This window comes from Acanthochromis polyacanthus, chromosome 1 (assembly GCF_021347895.1).
Source record: "Acanthochromis polyacanthus isolate Apoly-LR-REF ecotype Palm Island chromosome 1, KAUST_Apoly_ChrSc, whole genome shotgun sequence".
In the NCBI taxonomy this organism is placed as follows: domain Eukaryota; kingdom Metazoa; phylum Chordata; class Actinopteri; family Pomacentridae; genus Acanthochromis; species Acanthochromis polyacanthus.
This window is the reverse complement of record NC_067113.1, coordinates 34,722,381-34,748,873: the sequence shown is the minus strand read 5'-3', so window position 1 is coordinate 34,748,873 and position 26,493 is coordinate 34,722,381. Positions and strand designations below refer to the sequence as shown.

The 26,493-nt window shown below is 37.7% G+C and overlaps 2 protein-coding genes across 3 annotated transcripts in view; both read left to right on the top strand.

Moving 5' to 3' along the window:
• syt16 (synaptotagmin XVI) overlaps window positions 1-18,742 on the top strand; it is a 37,983-nt gene extending 19,241 nt beyond the window's left edge. For both annotated transcript variants that reach the window (XM_051950314.1, XM_022191881.2), the window contains exons 4-7: window positions 2,775-3,016; window positions 7,723-8,184; window positions 8,953-9,142; window positions 9,570-18,742. In XM_051950314.1, the coding sequence (XP_051806274.1) occupies window positions 2,775-3,016; window positions 7,723-8,184; window positions 8,953-9,142; window positions 9,570-9,883 (1,208 nt within the window). In that variant the 3' untranslated portion in view covers window positions 9,884-18,742. The remainder of the gene's footprint in view (window positions 1-2,774; window positions 3,017-7,722; window positions 8,185-8,952; window positions 9,143-9,569) is intronic.
• LOC110949703 (uncharacterized) lies at window positions 18,604-25,686 on the top strand. The gene is made up of 5 exons (XM_051946071.1): window positions 18,604-18,869; window positions 20,409-20,608; window positions 22,335-22,370; window positions 22,639-22,736; window positions 23,321-25,686. Exons 1-5 carry the CDS (start codon window positions 18,604-18,606, stop codon window positions 23,693-23,695), a joined length of 975 nt encoding a protein of 324 aa, XP_051802031.1. The 3' UTR covers window positions 23,696-25,686.
• The last annotated feature ends 807 nt before the right edge of the window (window positions 25,687-26,493 follow it).

The window sequence follows — 26,493 nt, the reverse complement described above, 5'->3', positions numbered from 1 at the left end:
CAGTAAGGAGAAACAAGTCATGACGCCTGTTTCTAAACAGCTGTTTTATAAGCAAAAGGTAGCAAGAAACAAATCAGACAACTTTTGTTCAGCTTCTACTTTTAAATTTGTGTTGTTTGTTGTAGCTTTGTTGCCCTGATAAGTAAATTATTGCTGGGACAGTCTATTCAAACAAGTAATTTACCACTAAATACCAACGTCTGTCATGGTTTTCTGTAAATTCTGTTAGTTTTTCTTGATATTTATCAGAAACGAGCTTCATCGTGCTTGTGGTTCCTGGACTTCTCTTCCGAAATGTTGTGATTAATGAAAATCCTGAACATCCATTGAAACATAATCTGGATTATCGTTTAATCCAGAACCATTTTCGGTGTCTGACCGATCAAACAAATCAGATCAGACATTTAGAAATAAGAACAGAAACTGAAAACATGCAGATTTTAAAATTCTGAACTCGTTTTTAATTTTTCTCTGTGATCTAAAGTCCTGAACCTTTATGGAAACAGAATGAAGAAGGAGCAAAGACTCCTGCGGTTAGAAAAACACAATTCTTCACATTTTTGGGTTTGTTTCCATATTTGTCTCCTGTCTGCTTTTTGTAAACACTGCCTGCAGTTCAGCTGAACAGTCACTTTATTTTTTTTGTCCCATGGCTGCTGGTCACAGCTGAGTCTCTAATGGTTTGATATTTGCACCAGGAAGTGCAGAATTTTTTGTTTTTTACAGAATGCAGTTATTGCAAACAGCTTGCTTTTGAAGAATATTAAAATGACACGTAGCGTGAAGCGATTTTGCTAACACATCCTGTTTTCAAGATAATATTCAAAGAATTTGTAGATGAATAGTTTGAGCACCACCACAAAGTTGAAAATCCAACACATTTTTTTCAGTTTTTACAGATTCTGGCTGATAAATCGTGTAATTTAGGGATTTTTGTTAAAAAGATGACGTTCCTTTAAAACTCCTGAAGGTTAATATAGATGCAGTGAGAGTTTCGTAATCTTCAGAAAGCTCTGTTAATTCTTCTTGGTTGTCAAAACACGGTGAGTTATTTGCCGTGAACGTTGGAGACGAGCAGCATCGCCTTCACTTTAAACACAAGCAAACCTCCAGCTGGCGGCGGTGGGCGGCGACGTTGTTCGGTCGAGGTCACTCTGCCTCGACTCCTATTGTACATCCTCCATCTTTAACCAACATGTGAGCCGTGCAGTGACATAACCCACAGTGCACGAGGTAACGCACACACCGATGACTCACCTCAGCCTGTTGCCATGGCGAACTCTCTGTGCAGCCATTGATATAACAGTCAGACCGACCTTAATGACAGAGAATTGGAGATAATTGCTATTGATTGGTCTGAGGTACGGCTTGTTCTCGTTTTCCTGCATCGGGAAAAAGGCCGAGGTTTGACGGATTACTCCTCAGTTAACACACGGCGCTGCTAAACGAGGTTTAGGAAGCTGCTTTTAGATGTCTGAGGCTAATTTAGACGGTAAACCGGAGGAAACAGTTGCCAGGCGGCATGGAGGGATGTATTTCTAACGTTCTAGTGCTCATAAGACGTCTTTGTGTGCATTACTGTTGCTGCCTTTGGTTATAAGTGTTTTAAAATGGAACAAGTGTCAAATAGAATGAATGCGGACGACAAATTCAACAAATACATAAGACTGCAGACGTGCAATGATACCAAGAAAACCAAACCCTGCAATCAGGTCCTATAAAGCTATTCAAGGTGTGAGGCAAATCTGGTGAGAAAAGTCGATGGAGAGCAACGTTGTGGCCAAAAAAACCTGAATGATGAAAGTAAAGTTGATTTCTTCTATCACATTTCTCAGAGAAAACTTTATAAAAACAACAACATTTCCCAATGACAGTCACAAAAAAGCAAAGCATTTGTAAATAGATTAACTGATGCGGGGATTAGCTTTTTACCCTTCGTGCACGGCGGCGGTATCATCATTTCCCAATTTACTCTCACAAAAAAGCAAGAACTTGATAAATAAATGAATTTTTAGAGTGATTAGCTCATTAGCAATATGCACAGTGGAGGTATGAACATTTCCCTAAACTAAAATGTTGATAAATTAAAAAACTAAGGCAGAGATTAGCTTATTACCTATCTTGCATGGCGGCGGTATCATCATTTCCAAATTTACTCTCAGAAAAAAGCAAAAGTTGGTAAATAAATAAACTTATACAGGGATTAGCCTATTAAAACCATCATGCATGGTGGTGGTGTCAGCATTTCCCTCAAACAAAAAAATTGGTAAATAAATAAGGTGAAGTAGGGATTAACTGATTACCCATCATGCATAAATGCATGGCGTTGGTATAATCATCGCTGAGCTGTGAGACATTCAGGTTCAGTGTAGTTTTTATTACTATTGATCAAATGTCCGTCGCCACCAGGACTTACCGTTATGGTTTTATTGTCTTGTTTGATCTAAATGACAAATAAAGCATCTAAATGTGTCCACGGGTTTACCTTCATCCAAGAAACAGGGAAGCTTGTGTATTGCCTGAAAGCCAAAATCCAGGGCAAAAAGCAATGTAACGCTTCAATGCTTGGAGTGCACGTTAACAACCAAAAGAGCATCTCAACATTTCCATGAACTTCTCTCTTCTGGGTTTGGACAGTTCAGCAGCCTTTTACCGGCTGTAAAAGTCAGACAGAAATAGGATTGTGAAAATTTTAGCTCCATCCCCAGGTGGAAATTACACCTCGCTGTCCTTCCACCCACAGATTTAAAACCTCTATCTTCTTCTTCTTGCAGAAATGGAGGCTCAGAGTCGACAGGGTTTCCAGGACCCGCTGTCGGCGGCGGTGGCGGAAAGCGAAAGAGCGTCGGCGATTTCTCTGGACAAACCGGCCACCGGAGTCGAGGCTTTGACCGCCAGAGAGAGTCCGACCCCGAGTATGAACCGGCAGGCCGCCGACGGCAGCGAGGACACGGAGAACGCCGTGGATCTCGACAAGAACGAGGCCACGGACAGCTCATCCACCTGGAGCCCCGAGGTACTGCAGCCCCAAGTTAGCATTAAAAGACACATTAACATCATTTTATGTGATTTAATAAAGCTGTGATTAACGTTTCCAATAAAAATAACACAAATTTCTAAAACCTGATATTCTTTTAACCCTTTTCCATATAGCTTTTTGCTTTTTCTTCTCACTTAAGTAGTTTTATGATCTTAAAAACATCCGATTCCTCACACTGTAGGGATTAGCTGATTACCCATCATGCATGGTGGCGGTATCAACATTTCAATCACATTTCTCAAAGAACACCTTATAAAAACTACCAACATTTCCCAGTTTACTATCACAAAAAGGAAAAAATTGGTAAATAACTAAACAGATGCAGGGATTTACTGATTAATAATATCATGCACGGCGATGGTATCAACATAACACAAAAAACAGAAGTTAGTAAATAAAAAAACTGAGGCTGGGATTAGCTCCTTACCTGTCGTGCATGGCGGCGGTATCATCATTTCCTAATTTGCAGTCACTAAAAAAACCAAAAAGTTGGTAAATAGATAAACTCAGACTAATCTGAATGGAGTCGACGGCATTTGATTGGTCTGTTTTATGCGTTAGAAACACCTTTTATGTTAATCTAATGAAGAAAACCTGATTAACAAAGAAATTTAATAACCAACAACATGATACTGATTATCTCAGTTTTAGGTTTTAAGCCAGCTAACACAAAGAAAGTCTGGATTTGTAAAACTGGCTTCACTCCGCTGGACTTACAGGGTGAAAAATCTTAAAATAAACCAGAGTTAATTAGAATAAATTACATTTAATCAACCTGAAATGAGAAGTTATGGCTTTCTTAAAGTCTTTTCTTAATGCATTGTTGAGCTGTTTCCACTGATGTCTTTAAATCGCAATCAGTCGATGAAAATTTCACCTTATTCTGACAAAAATGTGTAAATAAGGTTCATTTGTTGTCACATTACTGCACAACAGGCTTCTTTAAAGTACACCAGGTCCTCGATTTACGACGTCTTCAACCTACGCCGTTTTGTGGTTACCTCGCCATCTCCCTTAAATTTATTAAGAAAGTCTTGTTCCATCATTCCGTGTATGGTGTTTGGGCCAAAACCTAATTTTGCGTGGGAACTAGTTTGCGAACGGAGCGCATGAATAAGTCGTCATGCGACGCTATACAAGGAAGACGGCTTTGTTCACATTCGCCGGTTGTACGCCAAATACGTCACAGTATGGGAGTTCTGACTTACGGCGAAAATCGTCTTCCATTGCGCCGTAGGAACGAAATTCCAACCTAAGTCGAGAACCCCTTGTAGTAAAGTTCATAGAAACAACATTTCACTGTTTTCTGTCACAAAAACGCAACAAATAAATAAACCAATGCAGGGATTAGTCGAGCCAACGGCGGCCCTGCTGTTACCCATCATGCACGGCGGCAGCATCATCATCACCGAGCAGTGAGAGGATTATTAGAGGATCCTCTCAGGTTTGATGTGGAAGAAACAAACCAAACACAAACACGTTCGAGGTTTTGTATAAGTACTTGATATTTGGGCCAACGAACAGAAGCTCATGAATATTCACCACCGTGCGTGCGTGCGTGCGTGTGTGTGAGTGTGTGTAAACAAAGTGTGTGTTTGTGTTTGTAGGAGAGAATCTATCGACGTCTCCGTCACCGAATCGCACTTTGAAATTGGGAGCAATCTGTGCTGTAAACACCTCCTACACACACACACACACACACACACTCCAGAAACGCTTCATAAATAAGAAATGAGGTTGGATCAGTTCAGTGGAGCTCCAGAGAGTCGTGTTGTAGTTTATTTATACAGTTATATAACCAACTGAAGCTAATAATAATAATAATAATAATAATAATAATAATACTGCTGTAGGACACAGTTTAATGTTTGTGTCACTGATTTTTGATGACTGTTTTCCCCAAACAAGTTTAAATATTCACTTTTTTGTTACCTATGGGGTGATTAAACCTGAATATTTTACATATTAGGGATTAAAACTATATAAAATACTCCTTTAACTGACTATAACACATATACAGAACTGCAGAATCACTGTCTTCCTTTTAATCAGTTCTTAAAACCTTCTTTGTAAGCTTACTTTTCAGTGATGTCGTCCGTTTTATAAAATTTTACCATTTTTAAAAAAATTATTTAAATGTTCACATATTTATATTTAAATATGTTTTTCATATAATCTCATTATTTTTAGCCTTATTGACAAATGGTAAGTTTATTTTTTAGCTGCTGTTTTACAAATTGTCCACGTTTTGTTAAATTACAAATAACATCTCGCAAACTGTGAATAATGTCCGTGTGTAAAATCTATATTTTCACACGTGTACGTTTTTGTTTAGTGTGTTTAAAAATAGGCCAAAATGTTTGCTGTTATTTGAAAGAAAAAGTGTTAAGGTCATTTCATTGTTTAACTGAAATTGTACAGATTTTTGGTGTTTGGGTAAATTACTAATAATATTTAGGAAAATAATAATAAATAAATGAGCAAACATGCAAAAATTGTAAGGTGTTTTATTCTATTTAAATTAAGCTAAAAAACAAAAAAGTCATTATTTCACACATATTTCACTCTATTTAAAAAAATAGTATGCAAGTTACGGTTTGAAAATTATAATTAGATTTTGTTAACTGCTGTTTTATAGATTTTTTTCTTTTTTTTCAGTTTCATTTAATAATTAGTAAAATCACAGAAAAAAGGGTTTATTTAACATGTCGGCTCTGACAAAACAAAACCAAAACTATAAATATTTTCCAAATTTAAAAAATTGTGTTTTTACAAATACTGTTTAATTCTTTTACAACACATGGCAATAAATTTACCCTGTTTTACTGTAATGAAATGTTTTTTTTTTACACATATCAGCTGTTTATTTTCAGCATCTTTGACACTTTCTGAATGTGACAGAATTCCTCCATTTTATAATTTTTTTTGTGGCTCTTGCTGCCAGATTTTCAGCGTTTCATGTGCAGATTTATTTTTTTTTATTACAGGGTGTTTATCTCCCAGAATGAAAGCTCAAACAGCCACTGTTCTGCTGCTCGCCTCAACTCGATCTGATTTTACTACGACCTCGGTAAACATCCTCATCAGCTGAGCGTCTGCTGGATGTTTCCCTTCGACGGGCACGTTCGATTCTCTCCGGCTGATTATATTATCGCCTCTGCGGTTGCCATGTCGACGGCGACACTCGGCCGCTCTGTCAACACTCGACACAATCGATGTTGTGTTTGCCGAAGGGAGGAGGAGGAGGAGGAGGTTTATTCCTGCTGCATGACAGGATTTCTGACCAGTTTCTCTCCCTGAATGTTCAAAAGAAGAGTCTTTCTACAAGCAGGAGCAGCAATTTACACATGGAAAACCAGGAAACATCTGAAAATTAGAAGCTGATAATCAGGTCCAGAAAAAATATAAAGCTTGTTCATGAAATTTTTCAGTCTGTTTTAAGAATTTTCATCATTCAAATGTAATTTCTCTTCAGTCTAGTGCAGCGTTGTGGATATATTTAGTTTTATTTTGGTCAAAAATTGATCTAGAATTCACCGACGGCATCACGAGGTTGCATTTTACCATTATTTTAATTATTTATTTTACTTATTATTGTGATTTTATGCACGAAACATCAAAACATGCCCATCATAGCAACCTGGTTCAGTCTCTACCAAGCTGTTAATGGAAACCAGCCTAATTTTCTGCTTCTTTTTAAAAAAATTGCAGAATTTCAAAAATCTGCTTTGACAAACGCATAGAAATATGAATATTGCTCTTTCATAAAGCTACCACTACTGTCTTAATACTTGTGTCCTCAACGTACAGTCCAGACTTGAATCCAGTGATTAATCTCTTGGCTTGTGGTAAAGAAATAGAATTTTCCACCGTATTCGGGCAGTTTTAGTTTTTTTTCGAGTCCGGCTTTAAAAAAATCAACTGAAATTCTAACTGACAAAACATAAAGTCAAACTTTTTCACCCTCTAGAATCTGGTTTTCTGGAAACTGATCCCAGAAATGTGCAGTTTTTCCACCTGCTTGGATGATTGATGACGTTGTTTAGTGTAATTTTTTCTCTTAAATGAACAAAGATTATTTATTTCTTCTTATTTGGATTTTTTCGCCATTAGCAAGCTTCTTCTGTTTTATTAGAGCCATGTAATCCTTCTGGCGTCAGTGCACAAGCTAGTTTATTCACTTCTAATCGGTTCATAGAAATGAGCCTAATTTGCTTGACAGTTGTGTGAAAATATAGATATTTTTACCATCAAACTACCCGTAGTGTCTTAATACTTGGCTGGAGCTTCCTGTCCTGGGTCCAGACTCGTTTTGTAGTTAAAACCTGCTGCCATTTTTAGGATTCTGTGACAAGACCACCTGGTTGTACTATAAATAAAATTCGTAATGTAGTTTTTTTACATTCTGCTTGATAAAACTCTAATGTTAGTTTGGTTTGTAGCGTTCACCTGTGATCTGTAGAAGATAATAGGTTAAAAATGGTCAAAAAACAGCCCTTTACCCATTCCATCTAGTTGATTTAAACAATACAGAAACCCGAGTTGTTTTTCTGATGGTTATACGTAAGACTATTTCTTGTCCATAACTCCTCCAAAGTCTGGTTTTCTGGAAAGTGTTCCTCAAGATTTATTTTTATCCACCTCTATTTTATAATAACATTTTTTTCTTCCTACCTCCTCAGCAAGAGCAGCCTCCCCAGGACCAAGTCCCGACTCAGCCGGTCTGTCCCTCCCCTCGGACCCCCATCTCTAAATGTGGAGACCTGGTCTTGTCTCTGGAGTACCATCCGGACTCGGAGAAGCTGCTGGTCTCGGTGGTGGCGGCCCACGACATCCCCGACAAGGCCCGCAGCGGCATGGACTCCTGGCAGGTCCACATGGTTCTGCTGCCGTCCAAGAAGCAGCGCCACAAGACGTCGGTCCAGAGAGGGTCGCTGCCGCACTTCAACGAGACGTTTCGCTTCTCACGCCTGGAACCGTCTGACCTGCAAATGTCGGCGGTCCGGTTCCGGCTGTACGCCCTCGGGGGAAGGATGTCTCGGGAAAGGATGATGGGCGAGAAGGTTCTGCGTTTGGGAGGGTTGGACCCAGATGGAGGGACGATGGAAACAACCCTGGTTCTGGAGCCTCGAAGTAACCTAAAGGTGAGTCGGAACAATGACACCAAGACATGTAGGTGTGTCATTAAGTCTACAACTGGCACTGTTGATATCTTCAGTCAAATTCTGACTTTCCAGTATTTCTACCTTTACTTCTGACTAGTCATAATTAAAGTTCAAATTATATTTAATTCTCTTGAGTTCAAGGCATCTATACCTCCATTTTTTAATTGGATCTGAACAAAAACGGCAGTTTTCACCGAGACCACCCTCCTTGTTGTGGTCCTCCACGGTGATGATCTGTCCTCCTGTGGCGCTGCAGATACATATAGTGTTGTTAAACTATGGCAAGTAGTAGGCAGCTTTTCAAGCATACTATGACGCTGTATCCACATAGAACAAACCATTTTACCTCTGATAAACAAACCTCTTGTTCTCCTCAAACTCTACGCTGATGACACCTCTCTATTTCTTGGCATTTTCTCATCGTCGTTTCCATCATAGCAGCTGGAGTTACTCTGTTAACTCTGTTCTAATGCTTTACAGGAACAATATTCAGTAACGCACAACCATTTAGACTAGTCTTAATGATGTTTTAAATACACACTGTTATCCTGAGCAGTTCAAACTGGATTACAGAGATCTCTATGGTTATGACTGGTCAGAAAGACATTATAGATTTCTGGAATGAAAATTTAGACTAGTCACAACATTGAATTTTATTCAATTTTCTCAAACTCAGACAACTAGTTTGTAGAAAGTCTTTGTGTTTGTCCAGACGACTCAGATAATGTCGTCCGTTTCCGTCCTCAGAGTGTCGACTCCCAGCTCAGTCTATCTGCTGTATCTCAGAGCGACAGCGCCTCGTCCACTCAGTCTTTGACCCACGGCGGTGTTCCAGAGCTGCTGGTCGGTCTTTCCTACAATGCCACCACAGGACGGATGTCTGTGGAGCTCATCAAGGGAAGCCACTTCAGAAACCTGGCCATCAACAGGCCTCCAGGTCTGTGTGGAGGAGGTTTATTCCTGCTTTATGACCGGATCTTTGACCAATTTCTCTCTTGGAACGTTAAGAAAAAGAGTCCTTATATATGCAGGAGTCATAATTTACAAGTGGAAAACCAGGAAATCCCTTTAAAGTAGACGCTAACAGTGAGATCCATTAAAAAACAATGGTTCTTTATAAATGATATGCTGTTAAATGTTCTTATGTCCCGTCGAGATGTGTTTCATTTGAACAAAATTGAAAACAGAGGGTCAGTGTAGTATTAGAGAGTAAATGTAACATTAGAGGGTAAATGGGATTTGAACAAAATTTCAAAAAAGCTGGATAAAACAAGACACACCCTAGAAGCACAATCTGTGAATACAGGAGTTTCTACTAGATTACCACCAGGCTAAACTCACTTTTATCTCCTCTCCTGGTTTAGACACTTATGGGCGACTGACTCTGCTGAACTCAGTTGGTCAGGAAATCTCCCGCTGTAAGACGTCAGTGCGTCGCGGCCAACCGAACCCCGTCTACAAGGAGACGTTCGTCTTCCAGGTGGCGCTGTTCCAGCTGTCGGACGTCACGCTGCTGGTGTCCATCTACAACCGGCGCAGCATGAAGCGCAAAGAGATGGTGGGATGGATTGCTTTGGGCCAGAACAGCAGCGGTGAAGAGGAGCAGCTGCATTGGCAGGACATGAAGGAGAGTCGAGGACAGCAGGTCTGCCGCTGGCACGTCCTGCTGGAGGCGTAACGCCGCCGACGGATGGGATTTAGTGTTTTTTTTTCTTGTATTTTAAAGGGTTTGAAGGGTTGATTAGTTAGAAGGCTGGGGAGGAAAGAAAAGGCTTGTTGATCTTACACGAGGTTTTAAAGATTCAAGAACGCCGCAATATCGAAACATTCATCCAAACCTGGAAAAACATCAAACTCGATAATTTCTGTTTGCATTAAGGACAAATTCAACAACTGTTAGATGCTGACTGAAAGTAAAAGAACATCCTGAACGCCTTGTTTCCACATAGTTCTGTATGTAAGTCAGTGATCTTGGATATTTACAAAACTCTACCTTCGGTTTTGTGGTTTCCGGTCTGGAACCTGCCTTGAGTACATTTACAAATTAGAACTCTTTGATTTCCGAGGTCGAATGAGCTAACAGGCTATTTAGCTGCTTCACAGTCAAGTTTTAATTATATGAACCACATTTTGTTGGAATCGATGGCCAACTGTTCATGCTTCTGCAGCAATCTGTTGTCCAGACCGTCAAACTTCTTTGTTTGCATTGCTTAAATCACAAATTCTCGTTTGCATATTTGTGTTGTTGTTGTAAAGGAGTTCTGGTTCATGTCCACAAAGGCGTTTTTTACATGGGTGGCATTGCAGTACTTTCCAAAATTGGATGTCAGATGGGTGTCCAACCAGTGTCAGATAGGTGCTCTCTAACATGAATCCAACACAAACTTCAATGTCCTACAACTATGCTAACTTTAGCCTGACTGTACGAACGCATCATTTGTGACTGTTCACTGAAATGTGTTTCTAAAAACATGTAGAGTGATGAATAAGCTGCTGATTCAGATTAGCGACGGCCATTTTAAAAGTTTTTTGGTAGTTTCTAGAGGTGTCCATCGGTGGCTGGTGTCCTCTGATTTGCATAAAATAGCCAAAACCTCAAATTTATGCAAATGAAGAGTTAGCAACTCAATGCTACCACAATGCATTGTACGGCTAGTTATGTAGACAATGAATGGGACGTGTAGAAATGATGGCTCCAGGTGAATTCCAGAGCTCTAGACAGAGTCGAAATTTTGTTTCCAATGAAACAAACCCTTGTGGACATTTGTGGTAAATTCTTGGTTCCAGTTCGATTCACCTGACGTACATCTTTTCCAAACCACTGCTGATTAATTAAATCCTGAGCATGAAAATCAACCTAACGACGACATCCTCAAATCCGCCTTTGGCTTGTTTCCAATGTGCAATTAAAAAGAAGCTAGTTTAGCACATGCTACCTGCATAAGGTACAGTTTTTGTCACGGAAATGCTCCATATTCCACAAAACTGATCAAATTAGCTTCTTTCGTACATTTTCTTGCTGCGCACACAATATTATACGGAATTATGGACAACTAGCAAAACTGTGTGGAAACAAGGGCTTAGCTTGATTTAGTAAAGAAAAAATAGACTGTCCACATCAAATAGGAGCTGAGAGTTTATCTTTCCTGCTGCACTTTTGTTCTTCTAGAGTTAGAGATGACTTTAAGCTGTGTGTGGACAACTTATTATTTCTAGTTCTTGCTGTTCTGGATGGTGAACCATCCAAAGCAGAGCTGCAGAATGACAAGAAACAAAGACGAAACTGATCGATCCCGGAAACATTAGCATCCCATCCTCTCAGAAATGAAAGATTTTGGATTTCACATGTTGATGCTGAACTGGGAATGTTTCTGTCATCTCATTGTCCTTCATGAAAGCGTCAGTGTACTCTCTCAGCAACAAAAGACACAATAAGAACACGAAAACACCAAGTTTACAGCACTGCAAATAGCTGCATGGGACTACAGGTTATCTTCTTCATTTACCGCATTGACCGGTCTGTTTGTTCCTGCCCATTCCCAGTTTACAGCATACTGAATGAGATTTACATCTTAAAGAGCTTAAAGAGTCTTTGTGATGGTTAGAAGCACATCTGCAGTTGTAGACACAAAAAAGTGGAAGAAAATCCAGCAGAAACGACTGTGAAGGAAGCACATTGATTTTTAGAAACCATTTGGACACAAACTTTTAGTTATTTAGATGAGTTTATGTTACAAAACAAATAATTTAAAGGTTTGTTTTCATTCAAAATTGGTGAAATGTCATGGAGCTGCTGATAATTAATGTCCAAACTCTGCAAATACAGCAGGTCCTCGGCTTACGACGTCCTCAATCTACAGCGTTTCATGGTTATGTCACTATCTCCCTTGATTAAAAAAGTCTTGTTCCATCATTCCGACGTACAGCGTTTCCGATGTTAAAACTAATTTCTCATGGGAACTAGTTGGCGATTGGGGCGGACGAACAGGTCGTCATGCGATGCTATACGAGAAAGACGGCTTTGTTTAAATTCGCCGGTTGTACGCCACATTGGATTGTGCTGCATTCGCTTTCCTTTGTTTGTGCTGTTTTTTCAGAAACTTTTTGCCCTTCATTATGGTTCCCAAGCGTAAGTCAGACACTTCTTATGGCTGTTCTTCGAAGAAAAGGAAAGCCATCTCCATAGAAGTGAATTTAGTTATAATAAAACACTTGAAAAGGGCAAAACACATATCAGACTTCCGGTGAAAATCATGTTAAATTGCGCTTGAGGAATGGAATTCAGGACTGTACAAGCAAATGAGGGAAGAGGGTCAAGTTTGACAAAAAAACATCAAGTCTTAACTTGTAGATAGAATTTGATGAAATGACACCACCTTCCTATGTTTCAATTTATAAATTTACTACTTTAATTTTAACAATCTCCAGTTTTGATTTCCACCAACAAACCAGCAATCAATCTGTTCAATTTCTTTTCAGTGTTGGCCATTGATCACACAAAAAACCAACTCGTTAGGAGTCGGTGGCTGTAATTTGAGGATTTGGAGTCACTGTTGGGGAGCTAATCCCAAAAAGAGCCTAATTAATCTGGATTTATTGGAGATGTTCGGTGTTAAGTGACAACAAAAGCAGCTAATCTAACTCATGCTGAGTCCAACAGTGAACGCCGGCGCATCTCCTGAAAACCCAACCTGTTTACAATGCAGAACTGTGCTGCTGTAAAAACAACACATCGAAATTCTGATGCTGTTCCCTGAGCTAATGCAATATTTAAAAGAAATTAACAATTAAAATAGACAATGAAAAATTAAAGAGGGGCAGTGAACAAGTCAGTGGCATACTTGATGTGCCAAAAAATATATAAAAGTGCTTTTTGAACACTAAAAAAATTCATTTGGGAAGCTATAAACAGAATTTAAAAAAAAATTTTGATTAATCAACAACACAAATTTGAAATTTACGCCAAAGAATTTAATTCTGGAAGTGAAACACAGTTGTTTTCTGTGCAACTTTAGAGATTAACTGTGAATTCAGCGTTAAGTGAGAATTTAGTGGAATCAACTGATCTTTGTATTTCAACTTGTTGTAAAAGTCTACTTTTTCTTAATTTCAAGTAATTTAAACTAAAAATATCACTAGCTAGTAAAGGGGCACCATGACAAAAACTTTTGCAACACTTAATGACCTCCAACCAGAACTTATGCGTTAATTTTAAATAGTGCTTTAAAACAGCAACATCAGCGTTGGAGAAACGTCCTGTATCTATAATTTATATGATAAATTAATCAGTTATTGATTGAAAATGTCGCACTTTCCAAAAATTCTTAAAATTTTCAACACCTGTGTGATAGTGAGACATAAAAAACGGAACAAGATCAGGTTTGTGCCGATACCGATCAGTTAAAATTCGCTTTAATTGACCTCAGACTTCAGATCTCTAGTTGTTTCTTTTTTAAATAATAAAAACTGTGCTGCCTGTGAAGAAGTCAGTGAAAATCCGGGCAAACGAGTCAAACAATGCACCAAATATTCACATTTTTCTTTATTAATTTTGAAAAAAACAGGTCATTTTATGTTGAAATGGATGTTAAAGTTAGAAGAGGAACTAATTAAATCAAAAAAACGAGGCAAAAGTGCATTTTTGTTGAGCAACCCAGTAAATAAACAGATCGAAATTATACATTTCCACAACAGGCAGTATTTAATCAAGAAAACATTAATGTAAAATCGTGAACAGCTCTGTCACTCAGTTGTATTTTACAGCGTACAGATATTTGTTTACATGTGACCATAGAGTACTGTGTAAAGAGCCAGGCCTGGGAGTAAATCATCGCTGGTTTAAGTGGAGGAGGAAGGCGTCTCATTCGTATTCAGAGCTCATTCATATTCTGAGCTACTACAGGCAGGAAGCCCAGCAGCTGGAGACTCTTAACCCGCCTCATCAGCGCTGAATGATGCGATCTGGCCTCGATTCGGCCTCCTTCAATGGGCCAAAGCTCATCTCAGTGCCCATCAACGCTGAGCTGAAAGAGGCTTTAAATATCTCGCCGCAGCTGTTAATAACATGCGACGAATTACCCTGGAAGCGTGTTTTTTTTCTCTCTCCCCTCTCTCGGCAGTAATTGGTAGTTACAGCTGTACAGTGCGATGACGGTGATGCTGCCGCTAACGCTCATCCTCTTCCCATCTGAAGGCGGCATTTCAGCCCGGAGGGGGATTAAATCTGTTTGTGTCGACGGATACTGCAGATCCAAAACCCTCGGGGGGTTCAGACATGTTTACAGCAGCGTTTGTTGTCTTTGGGCAGGTGATGATAGAAGAGATGGAAGTTTTACGACTACAGGAAGACGCTCGCTGGTGATAATATCTTCAAGTTGGGGCTCAGATTTTTCACTACTAAACCTCCATCTTCATCATCGCATATATCAGCTGTTTTAATGTGTAGACTGGAGATTAGTTGCAGATTTATTAATTCAGCTACTCAAAAAGAACTCTTCAGATAGCCACGTTGTCACTGTTCAAGGAAAAACTATGCCGATTTTACCAGATATCCACAATTCAGCTACATACAATAATGTTCAAAAGTTTGGGGTGACTCAGAAATGCCCTTATTCTTGAAATAAAAGCCTTTTTGCAATGAAGATAACGTTAACTGAATAATAAATCCAGTCTAGACATTGTTAATGTGGTAAATGACTATTCTAGCTGGAAACAGCTGATTTTTAATGGAGTATCTCCATAGGGGTACAGAGGAACATTTCCAGCAACCATCACTCCTGTGTTCTAATGCTACATTGTGTTAGCTAATGGTGTTCAAAGGCTCATTGATGATTAGAAAACCCTTGTGCAGTTATGTTAGCACATGAATAAAAGTGGGAGTTTTAATGGAAAACAGGAAATTATCTGGGTGACCCCAAATTTTTGAACGGTAGTGTACATCTGCTATGTCTTTCTGAATAGTTGTAATTCTAGTTTAAGATCTCTTCAGAATCCCTTCAATCCAGGTATAGATTAAGTGAATACTTTTAAAGCTCAAGTCGACATCTACAGGATTCAAAAATATTATTCTGTACAAGAAAAGCATAGTACACGACGACCAAAATAATCCAGTTCTGAGTTAAACCTACAAAGACAAAAGCCCCATTAGCCTGGTTAGCTTATTTTACATTAGCGTGTCGCACAAAATTTGTCTTTTTAAAATATTTTTTGTATCTACTGTACATGGAATTTCAAAATTAGGTTTCAATTTGTCAAGGTTGTAGAGATCCTGAGCTGCAACTACAACTATTCGAAATGCCATTACCGATATCTTCCACTAGATTTTTGAATCGGTAAAATTATGTTACAAGCTACGGCAAGTGGGCAGCAGCCTTCTTTTAAAACATACTTTTCCCCCCACAACCAGCATTTTACCTTCATGTCAGAGCAGCTGAAGACTAACTACTAAATTTCCACTTGATGAACGAAGCTCTTGTTTTCCTCAAACTCTACGCTGATGACATCTTTCTATTTAATGGCGTTTTCTAGCCGTTTTGTCCACCACAGCAGCAGACGTTACTGCTAATAATGCTGTTGTAAAGCTTTACAGAAACAATATCCAATCATGCACAACAATTCAGACCAGTCATAAAGATGTTTTAGATACCAAAGCTAGTATTCTGACCAGTTCATTTGGAAATACACAAGTGTTTGGAAAGACGGCTCAGATGATCCACAACATCCGAACACTGTTTTTCTTCCACGATTTATTGTGTCGTAAGTGATTCAGGGAAACTTCCAGCAGCAGAAAGACGTTGTTGTTTTTAGTATAAGGGTTAAGGGGCACAACTGAAGGATTCATTTGTGAAATATAGAATCTAAGCTGTAGGTGTTGTAAACTGCAGATGTGTAGTGATGGCTGTTTCAGGTATAAATGAAGCCAATAGGAGTGCTGCAGCTTTAAAGTTTCAGTGGATGTATAGAGTATTCTTTTGTTATTATTATTTTGTATATCACAGTACACAAAGAACAAAATAATGTAGTTTTGAGTTAAACCTGCAAAGATGGAGTCAGAATACCAATTAGCTTGGCTAGCTGCTTCTTCTACTGTTAGCTTGTCTTTGCAAAATTCTCAAGAATTCTTCAAAAACGTAACTATTTGAAGCAGCTGTTGAAATAACAGTGGTCACTGACAGATTGTATGAGCTTCAACTAGCTAGCTAGTTAACATTTTTGAAAGTTTTGTTTTGTCTCTAGCTATATTTAATCAAAGTGTAGTTTTGAGTTAAATCTATAAAGACTTGAGTTAAACCTACAAAACAGAAGTCCGGTTAGCTTCTTTTCTGTCAGCTAATGTTTTTTTAAAAAAGTCTCTTTGTGTTTTTATTCGAAACACTGATTTTCAAACACTTGACTAAAAAGGTATTCTTAGCAAGCAGCAGTTAAGTTGACAAGTCCCTCACAGCTAGCTAGCTGGCTCGGTAACATTAGCCCTATAAGTTATTTGGAAACTCTCCACACTTGCTTAATTAAAACACTGTACTTCTTATAAACTAAATCAATGTAGTTTTGAATTAAGTCAACAAAGATGTAAGACAAGCTAACAGAAAAGAGGCTTACAAGTCCTGTCAGATTCCGTTCCATTAGCTTTTCTAACAAAGCTTCTTTATCACTTTTTTGGTCGATATTCAAATTTAATAATTATTTCAAGAACTTTTTGATTTCCAAATAATCAGACACATTTCAACAATAAATGAAATGACAACCATCAGCAACAGACTTTATTAGCTGTAGCAAACTAGCTAATTAGCATTAGTCCCAATGTTAGTATGAAAGTCTCTGCACCTGCTTTTTTAATGTTAATATTTTAGCTACAGAAATGAGAAACCTGCCAAAGTGTCTTAAAGTGTGTACAATGGTTGCGTTCAAGATATTATGCTAACCTAGCTCCAAAAGGTTAATGTTAGCATGTCTCTAGCCAGATGTTGGCATCTTCACTATCTGTAAAACCATACAAATTAGCTGTCGTGTTTTAGCACATTTCACAAAGGAAAGCATCAGCATGGTTCGGATTTATATTTTGCAATGTAAATCATGGTTAGGTTAGCACGGTTTTGCTAACAATATGTTATATTACTTTTTTAGTGTGATAGCCATTCACTGCCTTTGACTAAGGTGCATCGATTGACATTAAAGTAAACATTTTAACCCACAAAATATGCTCCTGTTGCTATGATGCTAATGTTAGTATGTTCTGTTAGATCCAAAAAAACACCAATTTTAATTAGTTTCTTTCCGTTTTGTGCTTTTGTTTTTGGTTTGGAAAGAAGAAATACTATAAAACCACGTGCATAATATTGGAATTCACAAAACTTTGTAGATTCACAGGTTGCTATTAAGCTATGATTTGACAAGAAGTTTAGCAAACAGTTGGATTTCTCTTCGTAATTTTGCTAGCTTGGAAACATGTTTCTTTTTTCTTTGATGATTGAGGTTTTTAAGAGACCTCGACTAACTCCAGAGTAGTTTTGTTGTGTTTCTACAGGGTTTTGGGATGTTTAATAGTGTCTTTAAATTATTTTATTGGTCTTAAGGTTAAGTTTTCTTTCTACCAGATTGATATCAGCACTCCTATTCTACTGGCTTCATATGTGATTGTAAGTAGTAACATGAGCTGTATTCACTCCACAGATGGATCTATTTTATGCATGTTAAGTTGTTGTACAGAATCTATCATATCTATTCTATTTTTTAAGATAGTAAATGTTTAATGTTCTTGAATATTTCCCAGGATTGTATTTACAGATCTGCATGCTCAGTCCAGGATTCCAGGTTTGTATTACAGATGTGAGACAATCAGATTGTGCTGCAGATGTAATACGGTCGTAATACTGATGAAGTGCCTGTAACATTTTGAGATGAAACATATCCGCCGTGTCGCAGAGACGATATACATTTGCATGAAGCCTTCTTGTTGTTCCCTGTGAATGCTGCTGTAGGACTGCATGTCTGGTAGGTTTATTCATCGAGGTCCGGACCAGGGCTGAAGTCAGGTCGGATTCATTCGGGTTCAAGTTTGCAATGGGGTCGAAACACTGTTCAAAACAAAACCAGAGCCAAAAACAAAAAGTAAACAAGTCCTAAACTTCTTTAGAGTTCATTTCTAGCTCATTACCAAAGGTAGATTCACTGTATTTTGTTGCCTAAACCTACCACAGGCCTGTTGGAGGTCAGTACGAGTCGGACGCCCTCCATCCAACCCAACAACCTCCCTCCAATCCAGTGAGTCTGCTGCATCTGAACGCAGCTTGTTTTGCAGACAGGATTGCAACTTAAACTCAAAGTTAATGAGTTCTGAAACATGTACAGTTGTTAAAAGTCGAATTAAATTAAGTCTGACTACTACACTGAAGCCCAAAGATGAAACTTTCTTTTCCTGACGAACCCGTGGACCCTGAACAGTCCTGGTCCGGTCCCTGCATGCCGAGCACCGCGGCACCCAGAAAGCACTTTTTGTACCGAGTTTTGTCGTTGCCAATAAAAGCCAGAAGATCCCTGCCGTGGTCTCGTCTGTTTGCCATCTGTTTTCTGGGTCCTCGTCTCCTCTATGAGCTCTTCGGTTTAAAATCAGGCTTTGAAAACAAAACAGTGAACGCCTCCCAGCGAGTCGACGTCCAGATCTCCAGGTTTAAATCTTTGTCCTAAACACCGGCAGGAAATCCCACCGAGCGGATTAGAGATTAGGGAAAGTATCCCGTGTTTTTTAAGTGTTTTGGACGAGTTTATCCTTTTAATCTTCAGCAACAGATGCCTCAGATTAAACCGACAACACTGATTTGCATTCTGATTTGCGTTTATTAGCTCTTTTTATTCTTTGCTTTATCAGTAAGGAAGCCATGTCTGTCTGGTGTTCAAGTATAACCTCTGTGATGTTCCTGAGGCTCAACAAATCAGTCACTGTCATCTATACTTAATATGTCTACAGATGTTTAGGATATTTCTATGTAAATGGTTGTATTTATATAGTGCTTTTACCCAGAGCGCTTTACATGATACATCATGTTCACCCATTCACACACTGATGGCGGAAGCTGCCATGCAAGGTGAGCACAACGGGCCAAGGATTGACCCGGCAACCTTTCAGTTACAAGACAGCCACTCTACCCACTGATCCATTCCGCACCCTATGTATATTACTTGCCAGACAGTCTTTATTGGAAGTATTGCTTTCAAATTTCAAATTAAAGCATCTTTTTTCCCCTGTTAACTGTTTTTTAAGTAGTAGATGTTAAGGTTCTTCTATATTATTGTGTGAACTTTAATAAGGAAGCTTCTACCTCCAACATATGTGAATGTTTGGTGTAATTAAATGTGAAAAGCTTCTGACTGACGGCCTGTGAGACTGAACCCCAGGTGTCATTTGAAAGGTAACATCTTCTACTTTCTGGCAATGTTTGTTTAGCTTGTGGCTAAAACTCACCCTGAACTAGATCAGCGCAAATATGGCATTTAACTTTGCGAGGTAAACCTAAACATTGTAGGGTCCAAACCTAAGATTTAACTTAGCGAGGTAAACTTAAACATTGTAGGGTCTTAACCTGAGGTTTAACTTGGCTAAGTTAGGTTAGGACCCTACAATGTTTGAGTTTACCTAGCTAGATAAACTTAAACATTGTAGAGTCCTAATCTAAGGTTTAACTTAGCTAGGTAAACCTAAACATTGTAGGATCCTAACCTAAGGTTTGACTTAGCTAGGTAAACTTAAACATTGTAGGGTCCTAGCCTAAGGTCTTAACTTTAATAATTATATTAATCTGGTTTATTTATGCTATAAATAATACTGTAGGGCTTATCCTTGATGTTTATGTTAGTTAGGCCAGTCTGTAATTATTTAGATTTTTAGGGTCTTAACCTTAATATTTAAATCAATCAGGTTTATCTGTGGTATAAATAATATTGTAGGACTTTAGCTTATAATGTTTGTCAGTCAGGTCTGTTATTTGAATTGTAGGGTCTTGATATATGGGCTTAATATCTGTTTTATATAAATAATGGGAACTTTATGCAGCTAAAATAAATGTTGGCTAAAATAACGTGAATTTAAAGCATAAGAGTTGAAAACGCTCCTCAGTTAAATGGTCTAAATCGTGTGTTTGTGGTTCGGGAGGCAGAAAAAACTCGTTTAAAGCTGGAAGATGCTGCCGCGACGTCACTCGGTCTCCTAGCAACAGGAAACATCTGCCTCCGCCCGGACCAATCAGAGGGCGGGAACCGGAGCCTCCTGTTGCTGCAGATCTGGGAGCCTCTCAGTCCGTCTGTCCGACCGAACCGAGCCGAGCCGAGCCGAGCTGGAGGACGCTGGAGAGGAGCACCGGCAGCAGGACTCACTGGGATTCTACCGGGATTTACCGACACACGTCCCCCGGTAAGAGACGCTAACGGAGGAGCTTTTAACCGGCAGCTGCTCGGTCTGAAAGGCGGAAAACAGCCGCATGGAGCTGCTTTAGATTTTAAAAACAAAACACCGAAATAAGGTGTTTAAGGTTAATAAGGTGTCCATAAAAGTGGAGTTAAAATGTGGAAATAAGAACCGGAATTAAAAGTGACAGGATGATATTTTAGTGAAATCCGAAGCTAAAGTCTCTAAATTTATGATTCTGTTCAGATTAAATTCATTAGAAAAACGAGCTGCTTTAATTCGCATGTTGTTGTTTTTATTTCAAATGCAGATTATTATTAATAAGAGCTCACTTTAATCAGGATAGAATTCAGTTTTTCATGAAGCGAGAGAACAATCTTCAGTTCTGGAGCCTCGTTTAAACATATTTAATGTTTTCTGACTGTTTATAGATGAATTAAAGTGAAACTAAAGCTGAACAGCTCCTTTAACTCCTTCTGCTTCTTTATTTGGATGTTTAACTCCTTCTTCTTCTTCTTCTTCTTCTTTTTCTTCTTCTTTGTGTTTGGATTCCTTTTTCTTCTTCTTTTTTGGATGTGAGTCACTCAGACTTCTTCCCACTCATGGTTCTGTTTCTGCTGTTTGAACAGAAACAAACATTAAGGATCAGATCAGGACGTTTGGTGGAGATCAGATTCAGACTTTAAGCCGGAAAATCTGAGCTTTTATTAGAATGAGAGACACAGAAACACCATAATTAATAGCAATAGACAAAAAAACGTTCATTTATTGTATTTTATTTTATTCATTTCCATTTCTTTATATATATATATATATATATATATATATATATATATAATTTTTTGATCCCATTTAACAAATTTGATTAATTAATTTATTATTTTTAAAATTTTATTTCCCCTCCTTTATGTTGTTTACTTTATTTCTTTTCTCACCTTTCATTCACAATGATTTTCCCCTTTGTTATTCATTATTGAATATTTGAAAATATAAATTGTTTTCTCAACTTTGCTTTTTAAAATTCAGTTTATTTGACTTTTTTGCCTATAATTTTAAATTTGCTGTTTCTTGTTTTGCTTTATTTATTTATTTATTTTTACATTTTTCAAGATTTTTTAAATATTTTTTGAGATTTTCTAGATTTTTTTAATGTTCCATTTAATTTTTTTTACTCTTTTTAATTTTGCATTTGCTCATTCCTATTATATAATTAACATTTTTCAATATTTTTTTCTTTTCTTCTTTTCTCACATTTACTTATTGATATTCAATTTATTTAAATTTATATTCTCTTTAATTTACATTTGTATATTTTTAACTAATTAGTTTTATTTTTTAGAATTTTTTTTTAGATTTTTTTAAAAAAATCTCCATTTATTTAGAAATTCAGCATTTTTTTTTTACAAAATTTTAGGAAATTTTAAAAAATAAATATTAAATATGAAAAAAATTATTTGCTTTCTTTATGGTAAATTTAATTTTAATTTCCTTTAACCACTTTATTCTTCTCATCATTTTCCCTTTATATTTCATATATAATATTTCTTCTCTCATTGTTCTTTTTTATTCTTTTCAATGCAGTTTTTTTATTTGCATTTTTGCCACTTTTATTTCCGTTAATTTGAAAAAAACTAAAATAAAATAAAAGCAGATAGTGGAATGTTGTTTTATTTTGTTTCTTCGTCTTGTTCTTTCTCTGCAGGTTTTAATGTTCTGATCTAAACTCCATCAGAGTCTCTGAACGTCGACGGTTTATCGTCATCAGCAGGTAGAAACTCAGAGCTGCTCTTTTATTCACATTTATTTGATTTCAGTTTCTCTTTTTACACATTTTCCTGGAAACAGTCTGTGTTGATCAGAGATGATAGGAGGCCCTCTAGTGGCCACCAGGAATAAACCCTTCAGCTGGAGGATTTCAGGACAAAACATGAATTTAAACATTTAACGGAGTAAAAAAAATAAGAAGATTTGATTCGTTTATCTGCTCTAAATATTCAGAGTTCTTGAATATTTGTGTTTTTTTCTGATTCCAGCAGAAAATAAACAATCAACGACGTCGAAAGTTGCTTATTTCAAGAGAAAATATGCGGAAGAGGAGGATCTGCAGGGAGGAATACCGGGATATCTACAAAAAGTACAAAAAACTACCCTTCTTCTTCTGTTCTTCTTCTTCATCTTTTTTCTTCTTCTTTTTCTTCCTCTTTTCTTTTTCATTTTCTTTTCTTTCTCCTTTTCCCTTCTTCCTCTTTTGTTCTTTTCTTTCTTCTTTTCTCATTTCTCTTCTTTTTGTTTTTCTTCTCCATCTCCTTCTTTTCTGTCTTCTTCATTTCTTTCTTTTTTGAACAGTTTTTGTCTGCAATATTTAAAAAAAAGAATTACTGTTTAATATTTCTCTGTTTTGGTAAATTACAGTTCACATATCACAAGAACAGAAAAGAATATGAATTCATGTGTTAATACTAAACAAAAAATCTAACAGACAAACAAAAAACAAATAAATAATCGCATCAAAAATCTGCACTTATTTACTTTTATAATATAAGCTATGAAATCATATTTTTAACTAGATTTTTTTATTTCATTTATCAAAAAAATTTCAATAATTTACAATTATTTGCCTTTTTCAAAAATAAAGAAAAATGATGTACATAAGGATTGAAAAATAGAAAGTCACAATAATAATAATAATAATAACAACAATGATGACTTCTCTTCCAGCACCTGATCCTCCAAGAGGACCGGAGCTGCATCCTGAAGCTGTCACTGGAGAAGTTGAGGTTTCTGGAGGATCCGGAGGTTTACCTGCGCCGCTCGGTCCTCATCAACAACCTGCTGAGGAAGATCCACCACGAGGAAGAGGAGCTGGAGGCCGACGATGAAGAGGAGGAGGAGGAGGAAGGCCAGAGGAGGACCATGAACCCGGACAGGAAGCGGGTCAAGGTTCTGGTGACGGACTGCTGCTCTCCGGCCTTCGGTCTGGAGGATCTGCAGCGGTACCGGCTGGTTCCCTGCTACCAGTACCACCAGTACCACCAGTACCACCAGTACCAGGACCGCCCGCTGCTGCTGTACCACCTGGACGATCACGGCTGAGCCTCGGTTCCTCGACGCTTTCTCAGAGGTCCACTCAGGAGCTGCTTCCCTCCTGGTTTCCCTCCACCATCGGAGGTTCTGGTTCTGCTCGGGACCAGCGGGTCCACGTGGAACCGTGCAGGAGGCGGACCGAGGCTCGGTTCTGTCTGAGTTCTGCTGTTGTGTTGTTGTTGCTCTGGGAGCTCATTCAGGGATCTACAGACGTCTGGAGAACGTTCTGCTTCTGTTCTGCTGCTGCTCTCTGGGTTCTCACTCGTTCTCCAGAACTTTCTCTGGACTTTTTCCTGCTGTGAAGATCTCCAGGACGGTTTTCTTTCTGTCTTTGTCCTGCAGCTCGTTGCTGACCTCTGCTGGTCAAACGAATGAAAACAGAAACTCAGTGTTCAGGAGCAAAATGCATTTAATCTGCAGCTCAGAGAGGAAGAACCGCAGATCCACCATCAGCCACAACCTGAGAACCAACATTAGAACCCGCAGTAGAACCAACGTTAGAATCAACAGTAGAACCAACATTAGATCCACCATCAGCCACAACATTAGAACCAACATTAGAACCCACAGTAGAACCAACATTAGAACCACCATCAGATCCACCATCAGCCACAACATTAGAACCAACATTAGAACCAACGTTAGAACCAACGTTAGAACCAACATTAGAACCAACGTTAGAACCACTGACAGCAAACAGGCTGAAGATGATTTAATCTAAAGGTTCTGTTTCATAAAACCGTTGTTCTATCTGTGAAAATGCAAAAAAATGGAGATTCTACAGGGGATTTTTGCATCTGGACCACTTTAGACCAGGTCCAGATCAAAAACTCGGTCACTCTCGGTGGGTCGAATGTGGACTAGATTGTCATACTCTTTAAAACATCATTTTTGATGTGTTAGAATGTAAAAACATGGAGTTTTTCAGTGTTTTTTGTTGGACCTGGACCACTTTAGACCAGGTCCAGATCTGCACCCGGTGAGGTTAGGCTGGTTGAATCTGGAATCAGGTCCAGATCAAAAACCTCGATGTTTAGATGAGTTAAACGTGGACTAGATCAGATTTTTGCACCTGAACTGGTATCCATAGAGACCCCATCCAGGAACCCAGTGGACCAAAGGGATCCAGTCTTGATGTCCCAGGACCCCATAGAGGTCCATGTTTCTGAACCAGGTGGTTTAATGTTGTGGCTGATCAGTGCTTAAATGTTTATTAACGCGAGGAGCTGATGAAGTTTATTTCAGGGTTAATTCTGATTATTAAAGATAAAAAAAGAACTTCTAAACTCTTTAAAGCCGTCTACATCCATCTATGTTCAACCAACGATCAAAATAATCAGAATTTATTCGTCTTAAACGTCTGAAATTGTCTAAATGCGTTCAAAAAAAGGAGGAAACTTAAAATCCTGAAGTCAAGGTGGATAAAAATGAAGTTATCACACCAATTTAATGAAAATTCTTCAACTTTAAGTCAGTTTTAAACCAATTACAGCTTGAGTTTATTGTTGTAATAATATAAATTACTTTCATTAATAGTCACCGTTGTTCCATCTGGTCCTTTCTAAATGCAGATTAAATGTTGAATTATTACTTTTAATGCTGAAAGTTTTCATCTCTCTGGTTTGTTTTTCTATGTTTTCTAGAAAAGAAAAACTTTAAAATGTGACTCACGGAGGTTTTAAAGCTGAATTTCAGGACGCAGACGCCTTTAAATGAAAACATTTCATATTTTATGATTCGTCATCTTCTCTGTGTCTGTTTCTGTGTTTTCATTGTTTTTCAGTCTTTGTCCAGGAAAATGTTTGAAAATGTTGATAACAATCACAACGATGGAAAAACCACAAACTAAAGGCAACTATTAAAGAGAATCTTGATATTTTAAATCAAGAATTTATATTTTGATGAAAACAAATACTAAATATTTAAGATAAACTATTTTAAAAAAAGGGCCGATAAACTTTTTTCAAGTGATTGATTATTGAATAAAGTCTGTAAAGTGACACAGTTTAATGTCTAATCAATAATCTATCTATCTATCTATCTATCTATCTATCTATCTATCTATCTATCTATCTATCTATCTATCTATCTATCTATCCTTGCAGAAAAAGCGCGGTCACATTGCGTCATGACGTCTTAAGTCCATCGACTGTGCGTGCGGGCCCTGTTGCTTTCAAGTACTTCAACCAAACTCTGACTTCAGACTCTCAAATCTGACAGCATCCTCTTTAAGTGTCTTTCATTTTTAACTTCAAAGTCCGCCCCGCCCCCCCCCCCCCCCCCCCAGTTTTCAACCAAATTTTATATTTTATAATAAAATGTGCTTTAAAAGACAAATTCATACTTTAAAGTTATTCAACGTAAATTAGGGTTAAAATTAGAATTTCATGCAGAATCTCTCTTGAAATTTTTATTGATGTGCTATAGGGCATGGAAATGACAATTTCACAGTTATGTAATCAAATTTCAAAGATTTACCAAAGCAAATTGACAATTTATTGGATTAGAATTTATTTTTTCAGTATTTAACTTGAGCTAAAAATCAAAACATTCAGTTAACATGATTCATTTCTAGATATTTGAGCTTTTATTTTGTTATTTATGGGACTTTATGGGTAATTTTTTTCTCCTCAGCAGCACCCGCATCTCCTCTCCTGGATTATTAAAACTATTAGTGACTCAAATTATGATGAAATAAATAATTGTCATTAAAATTAAAATCAGCATTATAAATCTATATTTTACATCAATGTAAAAACAAATATATTTTCCTTTAAAATATCTATTTTAAATCAACTAAATAAGGA